This window comes from Falco naumanni, chromosome 4 (assembly GCF_017639655.2).
Source record: "Falco naumanni isolate bFalNau1 chromosome 4, bFalNau1.pat, whole genome shotgun sequence".
NCBI lineage: Eukaryota > Metazoa > Chordata > Aves > Falconiformes > Falconidae > Falco > Falco naumanni.
The window spans coordinates 106,445,088-106,453,396 of NC_054057.1; the positions used below are offsets into that span (position 1 = coordinate 106,445,088).

Here is an 8,309-nt window from a genome sequence, read left to right on the forward strand (position 1 = left end):
GCTGGTCTTTCTGTGTGCGCCACAGGCTGGCAATCTGGATGGCGGGGAGGAGGAAGGGCTGTCCCTTTGGGACAGCTGGGGCAAAGAGCAGGGAGGAGAGGGACTGTCCCTCACCTGTGGATTCCAGTGATGGTATAAGTGGTTGTTAATTCACATTTTGCCGCTAAAATGCTGCCAATGCTCCAGTTAAACCAGCAGGCACCAGTGCTGGCTCCTTAGCCTGCCCACCATAGTAGGGGTGAGGAGATGCTGCATGGCAGCTCCCCGCTGAGCACCCTTGGCACCACTGGCCGGGCTTTGCTGCTGGGCTGGCAGTGAAATACCTTCTGGGGGGCTTAAAGCTCCAGGTGTGGCGTCACCTCACCAGGCGCCGCTTGTGAGCACTCGATGCAGCCCCGTCAGCTGTGAGTACGCGACCAGGGTGAAGCTCTCACTGAACCTCCAAGAACGACCATCTGAGGCACTCGGTGTTAACGTGTTTTATTTTCCCAGCGGCCACCCTTCTCAGCACTCAGTCTTCATGCCGGTAGCCAGGGGACTTAGCCAAGGAGATGAGGTGCAGAGCCGGCAGGGTTTAGAAGGTTGGGGCTGTCAATCTGGGCTCAGTTTTATTCAACTCCTTTCATAAACTCCAGGAACTCTGCCAAGGGGAAGACATTGGAAGCAAAGGGAGTGAGGTGGGACTGAAGTGCCCTTGCAACTGCCAAGTGTGCTCTTGGCAGCTTTCTCCAGCCCTGTCTCCATTTCCATCCCCCTGATGCATGAGAGGTGGAGGGGGGATGGCTACGGCCCCTCTGACTGTGGCGAGGACTCCTCGTGACTCCCGACAGAAACGTCAAAGGAGCCCAGCGTCACCCTCGGCCTCTACCAAAATGCCGGAGGTGAGAGCCCAGGGAGGGACACAGCCAGCAGCTCGGCTCAGAAATGGTCAGGGGGTCATTTCAGCAGCATCACATTCGAAGATACAGCCCTTCAGAGATGGTGCTTGCGCTTAGGGGACGGGAGGGAATGGGCAGGTCCCTGGTGAAAAGCAGCGTTGCCTCAGTGCGGGCTGGCTTTCGCAGCATGGGGCCAGGTAAGGCAGCCCCAGGTGCTTGCTGCCATCTCACGAGCATAAGAACCCCCCTCCCCGTGCAAACACCAGCTGCAGCCAGGCGTATTGCCCAGCACTGCCTGCATGAGCTCAGGCCTGTCCAAGAAGGTAGCCAGGACCACGGGAGCTGCCCAGGCAACACTCAAGGGCTCGCGACCAAACTGCATGCCAGGAGTCCTACCGTCATAGTCAATCCTGCCGTCGTTGTTTTTATCCCCATCTTTCATCAGTTCTTCTATGTCATCCTCGGTGATGGTCTCTCCCGTTGCCTGCAGCATGATCTTCAGCTCCTCGAGGTCGATGTAGCCGTCAGCATTTCTGTGCGAGGACAGAAGATCTCAGGAGCGGAGCGACACGCCAGGCAGGGGGAGCGGGGGCGGTTGCATGGCTCCCACCACCCTGCCACGCGGCAGTCGCAGCTCTTACTTATCAAACATCCGGAAGAGATCTGAGAGTTCCTCTTCAGTTTTTCCTTTGCTGTCGTCTTTCATACACCGGACCATCATAACAAGGAACTCATCAAAGTCTACAGTGCCACTGCCTGCAGGCAGAGTGAACATCATCAGCTGGCGCTACAGTGGGTGGATGGGCAATGCCAAGCCAGAGACCACACTTCCCTTTAGTAACCAAGGACCAAAGCTCAGGAGAGCAGCCCTGCAGCGAGAGGCAGCTTTCAGGACACTGGAGTAAGTGACCGAGGCCCTGCACTGATTTTGTCACTGAATTTTTACCTTCTGCGGTCATTCTGCCAAGGCAAAATGAACAAACAGTCCTACTGGAAGCGCTGATCAATGGAAATTCCTGCTATGGAGATACCTGTCCATCTCGTCTAGGTCTTAATAATAGAAGTTCCACAAGGCAGGTATTCATGCAGTGTGGTTTTGCACCAGCAGTACAGTACTGTTGTTTTCAATGGCACCGCTGTTGTCCCTTTTTGCCTAATACTTAACTGTTTTTTTATTTTCCAGTTAGCATGGTGTTTCTGCCCAACTTGCACACAGTGGATTTTATTATGTGTGATTGCTGGCACACTGATTTAATCAGTATTGACATTCGTGCATTTGTGTGTGTGTATGCGCTTGCGTAGTGAAAGACTTTCCTGGTGATAGAATCCTGTAATTGTGGCATTTTCGAAATGGCAGTTGCTACATTCAGCCTACACTTTGTTTTTACATGGATCTGTGCAATTTCAGGGTACCCCCCACCACCAGTTCAAGCAATCTGATCAATACAGGAGTAATATTCTTTTCTAGTTTCTTTTTGTCTGGAAATTTCCTAAAGGAACCACACTGAAGTTTGGTGGGTGTTTAGTGTCCTTCAAAATCACAGTGCTGCAGGCTGCTCCCCACTGGCTGTGACTGTCCCCAGCATGGATCCTGCCAGTGCTGCACAGATGCTGAGTGCTGCAGATCCACACCATGCCCACCATGCCTGCAGGTCTGGGGATGGTGCTTGGGAGAGTGGAAGGAACCCAGATCTCTCACCATCCTCATCCACCTCGTCTATCATCTCCTGTAGCTCCTCAGGGGTGGGGTTCTGCCCCAGCATCCGCATCACCTTCCCCAGCTCCTTGGTGCTGATGCAACCGTCCTCTGCCCCCAGCACGAAGATGTCAAACGCAGCCTTGAACTCTAAGGAGAGAGGGGAGAGGAGATGGGGGGGGGGGGGGGGGGGGGCTTGCTCTGCACCTTGCCCCTGCAGGCAGGTGGCCCCGGGGCAGGGGTCTCATCCCAGGCACAGCTCCCCTGGCCATGCACCCCCAGCACTGCCCGGGCATGGCACGGTGGGGATACCCGGGCACACGCACAGAAACTGCCTGGCTTGAAATACCAGTGGATCAAAATCCTTGTGGTCATGCCCTGCTTTGGCCAGGCTGGCCGAAGAATTTTCCGGGGTGTAACGGCTGAGGCAGGCTGGGCTGCTGGCTGGGGATCTGGTCTTTAGGCTGTGGTGTCAGGTTAAAGGTGCACCTACCATTTTTTTGCTCTTCTGTCAGCTGTTCAACCTGCAAGGAAAACACAGAGACCAAGTCATTTTTCTTCATCAGTGTCAGTAACTGTTAAAGGGACACGTTACTTATTCAACAGTTTTTGCAAATGTCAGCCAAGCCTCGCAACAGCCGCCTTCATGGACTACAGGGTGTATGACCAGGGTGGTTTTGACACCACAACTTTTTGTGGTCTTAAAAGATTCTTCCCCTTAAAAAAAATTATTCCCAGCTTCTTTGAAGGGAGCATTATTTCTCTAGGGCGGCAGCGTCTGATACACAGGAGAAGCAGCCTTTGCACAAGGAGGGGAGACCAAGTGGGAAAAGCATCTGCCTCTGCCCTCCATTTGCGGAGCGTTTTTGTTGCCGGCAGGCTTTGTGGCAGGACGGCTGTGCTGCTGAGGGCTGCTCCCACCTGGGCTGGGCCAGGTCAGAGGTGGGATGTGCTGGGGAGGGGGAGGCGGACAAGACCACCCCTAGTAGTTGTTTTTCAGCCCTAGAATCAGGAAACGCCTTGCACTGCACAGAACATTTAGAGCTGCTCTACTGCTGCCCGAGTCGGTGTTTATTGCCAAGGTTTCTGCCTCCGAAGGGAGCTGCTGGTCCCTTCAGCCTGGTCGGGGCACCTCCCTGAAGAACAAGCCTGTGGAGCCATCAGGTATTAGCTGAAATGGGCTGGCGGATTGTTCCCGTATCCTACCCTAATTCATTCCCCACAGATGATCAGTGGGAGCTTCTTAGTAGTTAGCATGAATTAATTAATCAATGAGGAGAGCAAAGAGGGATCCATCAGCTCTGTCATGCCTCTAAGTGCATTTCTCTCTTTGGCTTCATTCTTGCATGCAGGTACTGCTGCTGTGAAATTGCTGACCCCACCACCGTGTCCAACTGCCCCCGTGGTAGCATCCGTGAAAACATTGACTCTTCCTTCCCACGCTGGTCAGCAGCCTCTCTGGAGTCAGCCAGGTATGACCCCCTGCCGGACCACCCCTGGCCCCCGCAGAGGGTGACTGACCCCACTAACATCTCCTCACTGTTGTCCCCCGCAAGCAGTCCCCAGCACCCATCCCCCCCCGTGTTTTGGTTGGGGCAGTACCCTGCAGCCCAGGGTGGTGGCACCTGTCTTTGAGGGAAGGTAGGTGCTTTTGACCCAAAAAGCAACAGTTTTGCAAAAGCTGGCTGGAAATCCTTCCCATTTGCAGCAGGAGGCTCCCCTCTGCTCTGCCCTGTGAGGTTGTAGCTGGAGTGCCGTGTCCAGTTCTGGGCTCCTCAGTTCAGGAGAGACTGGGAACTGCTGGAGGGGCGCCAGCACAGGGCTATGGAGATGGTGAGGGGACTGGAGCATCTCCCTTAGGAGGACAGGCTGAGAGGGCTGGGGCTGTTCAGCCCGGAGGAGAGAAGGCTGAGAGGGGACCTTATCAATGCCTACAGATATCTCCAGGACCAGTGTCAGGAGGACGGGGCCAGGCTCTTTTCAGTGCTGCCCAGCAGAAGGACAAGGGGCAACGGGCACAAACTGCAACACAAGGAGTTCCTTCTGAACACGGTGGAAGAACTTCTTTACTTTGAGGTTGTCACAGCACCGGCACAGGCTGCCCGGGGAGGCTGCGGGGTCTCCTCTTCTGGAGACATTCAAACCCCGCCTGGCCGTGACCCTGAGCGGCCGGCTCCTGGGGGAGCTGCTTTAGCAGGGCCTGGGGCTGGATGGTCTCCAGAGGTCCCTGCCAGCCCTGACCCGTCTGTGATTCCACGATTCTGTGAAAGTGCTTTTTCATAGTGGGACAAAGCCTGTGGGAAGTGGGTAGAGAGCCTTGGCTGCTCCCCACACGCCAGGAGGTGAAGCCTTCCAAGGCAGGGAGCACGGAGGCCGGCAGCAGGACTGCCGTGGCAGGAGGAGACCCAAGCCCCTGCAGCCCTGGTGCTGCTGAAGGCAGGCTGGCCGCTGGTAGCCCTTCGGGGCTGTCATTTGGGCAGAGAGCCACGAGGCTCCCTCGGGCGCGGGCCACGGCCACTGTCTAGCCGCTGGGGTAACATGACCCTCTTGGCGCATTCACTATTTATAAGCTTGGGCGAGAGAGGTGCTGGAGATAAAGATGAGCTCCCCGATTGTTCCCAGGCTTTGGTATTTATCCTTGCAGCCCTTTATCTGGACACTTGTCCCTGGCACTGTTCTCAGCGGTGCTTAACAGAATCTAAAAATGTTCCCAAAATAGCACACCCTTATCTAGGCATGAATGGGCAAGATGAAAATCTGTTGGGTTCCCTGGCTGTATGTAGGGAATTTGGCATAAACATAGTATTAATATGTGCCATCAGCATACAGCAAATTAATAAAATACTCACTTCTGAAACTTCCTCGACTACAGAATGGATAGATGTGGAGCTATGCTGTATGCAAATCAAATGCATTTGCAACTATAGAGTGAGGCTTGTCTTACAGAGGTGTCTGTTGAGCTGTTTATCGTGCCCTCTGGACTCGGGTGCTGTTTGTGGCTTTATTCCTCTTTTCCCTCCATGTCATTGCAGGGACAGGTTTCTCGGGCTGCGGTGCGAGAAGCCAAGCACAAAGCTCACAGCACTGCGCCAGCTGCCGTGATACCAGATCTGCTGTATTTTGCTTTTATCAGCTCCTCTCTTCATCCCATGTTTCCATCTGAAGTCAGACAAGGGAAGCTGAAGTTCTTGAATATTTTTTTTTTCCAGGTAAATGTTTTCTTACAGTTAAAATCTTGGGGTGTAGATCCACAAAAAAGCTTCGTCCCAGCTGGTGCCTGGCTTGGACTTGCTTTGCCTCTGTAACGGAGCTGGTGGTTTAGGGCCAGGACTCAAGCTCCACATTTACCAGCGTGCCCCCACCTTCCAACCAGCAACAACATCCTTATGGGACATCGGATCTGTTGTGTGGCCCAGTCCCCTGGGCAAGGACTCTGCATTTGGGGTAAGTTTTTGGTAGTTTTGGGTTGTTCTCTATTGCTGCAGTTCCTTTTTCTCGGCTAAATTCCTCCATGTTCTAGCTCTGCTAAAGCTCACAGGCTTCAGTTAGAGATGACCTTCACCTGTGGATTTTTGCCCATTTCTGGGGCAGAGGTTTGGAGGGAGGCTGGAGCTTGTGGGTGGGGAACCCTTTTTGTGGGGGGCTCTCCACCCATGCTGCAGCCGCACTGCCCCAGCTGACGGACGGACCCTTTTGGCTGTGAGCATCCCTGGCTTGCAGAGAACTTCAGCCTTGCTCCCTAATTACGGGCGTGAGGTGCCCGAACAGTAAGGAGAGGACCTGTGCCTTGAGTCACAGAGAACATTTTTGATTAAAAAGCTTAATTAGAGAAGCCTTGATTTTCCTTGATTTTACAGGTCACATTTTCCTCCCATTTGGAGGTGTTGGTCGGGGGACTCAGCATTTCATTGTACAGCCTTTCCTGAGCCTTCACGCTACCGGGACTGCTAGGGGATTTCCATTTCACAAGCGTCAAGGCTGACCAAAGGACAGAAGAGGTGTGAGCATTCTTTTTTCCTCTTCAATTACATATCAAGCACTACCTTTCTTCCCTCTAAAAACCTTGGAATTAAAATAAGACTTGTATGATGTATATTTTGTGCCCCTGGTTAAAATCAAACCTGATCAACTATATATTAACAAAAATTAATCGCCAAAAAGCTCTTATTTTAATTCCAGTTATGGAAAGGACACAGCAGCGATCCACACAATCCAAAATCTATTTTCATCCTTATTCCACGTGCATATCGCTGTCAGTCTGCGTTACAAAATAATGCAGTGTTCTTATTACAGACCAAATAGTTTGGGTTTACACGGTGAGTGCAGTGTGCAGCTGTGTAAGTTAAAATAGCTGTTAGGATGCTCTGCGTTCCCTGAGAGCATAGCTGACATTCTGCATTTCTGCACAGCAGATAACAGGAGCAGGAGAGCAGAGGAGGATGTTTCAAAATAACTCACAAAAGCCAATGATTTTTTAAAAAATCTCCCAGGAAAATATTCAGTTAAGGGGGGAAACGGTGGCAATGGCAGAATTATGAAGCACCAGAAAGAAGAGTTAATTTCTATTAACTCATAGAAATAATGTTCATTTCACGGGAAACACTCACTGCTCTGCTTTGTCTGGGCTAAAACCAGCAGCCACCTCTTGCACTTTCACACTTTTGTTGAGATTTATAACTTCACTTAAAGGCCATCTCCCTGCCTTACAGTGGAGAACCAAGGGAGTCATTGCAAATAATTTAGCAGCACAGTTGAGAGTTTCACGCTTACAAGAAGAGTGTGAAACCTTCGGAGCCGTCAGTGGGAAAGGTCTGTGAAAGGATGATGATGACTAAAAGTTGCCACTCGGTAATTATTTATTTGCTTTTCTCCATTGAATTAACTCCATCACAGCTTTGGGAAATCTACTATAAAACCTTTCAACACCCCCACTCCTCCCCAAAAAAAAACCAACGTCGCCCCAAAGGGAGGCACTTACCGCTGCCTTATAAATGTCATCCATGGCTGGAGAGGGTGGGTGAGGGGCCGGGGGATGTCAGGGTCACGCTCTGCTGGCGCTGCCCCCCGAGCCTGGCTGATATAGGGGGCCGCCCACCCCAGGGGATGTGACCAGCCCACCAACAGCCCCACACGCATTCCCCTGTCCCACCCCCATCCCCGCAGGAATGCCTGGCCTGCGTGCCTTGGGATGGGGACACTGCCGAGCCCCAGGCTGGCATGTCCGGGGCCAGCCCCAGCCACTGCGGGGCAGCTGGAGGTTTCCTCGTGACCTTGATGTGGGAATGAGCGAGCCCTTGCAGCTGGGTTTTGGCAGGACCCTTGCTGATATATCACAGTATTTGGCTGTCCTGACTGGACATGTGCCACCGTGTCACCTCCACCTCCCATGTGTTGTGTCCCCCCACCCCACCCCCCCCACCCCCCAGGGAAGCTGCATTACAAAGATTATACTGTGCCTAATTAACTTGGGTAATACGGGAAAGGCATGCCTCCCAAAATATCCCTGTCCAGCAACAAGTGTCCCCTGGAAGCAGTGGGAACAGGGGGTGTTGGGGCCTCCCTGTCCCCTCTGCCTGCTGTCCCCAAACCCACGAGGGACACGCAGCAGGGGCCGATGCCCTCGGAGGAGCCGATGCTGTTTGCGTGTGGGTGCTGAGGACCAGGGGATGCAGCCTGGATGCTGCAGCAAGGAGAAGCTTGGAGGCAGCTGGAGCTTTGCCTCTGCTTTCTGCATT

At 53.1% G+C, this 8,309-nt stretch overlaps 1 protein-coding gene across 1 annotated transcript; it reads right to left on the reverse strand.

Moving 5' to 3' along the window:
- Positions 1-464: 464 nt before the first annotated feature.
- TNNC1 (troponin C1, slow skeletal and cardiac type) lies at positions 465-7,636 on the reverse strand. Its single transcript, XM_040592027.1, has 6 exons — positions 7,553-7,636; positions 3,068-3,098; positions 2,578-2,724; positions 1,520-1,634; positions 1,275-1,411; positions 465-640 (listed from the first exon to the last, which is right to left on the reverse strand). Exons 1-6 carry the CDS (start codon positions 7,574-7,576, stop codon positions 609-611), a joined length of 486 nt encoding a protein of 161 aa, XP_040447961.1. The 5' UTR covers positions 7,577-7,636; the 3' UTR covers positions 465-608.
- Positions 7,637-8,309: the final 673 nt, after the last annotated feature.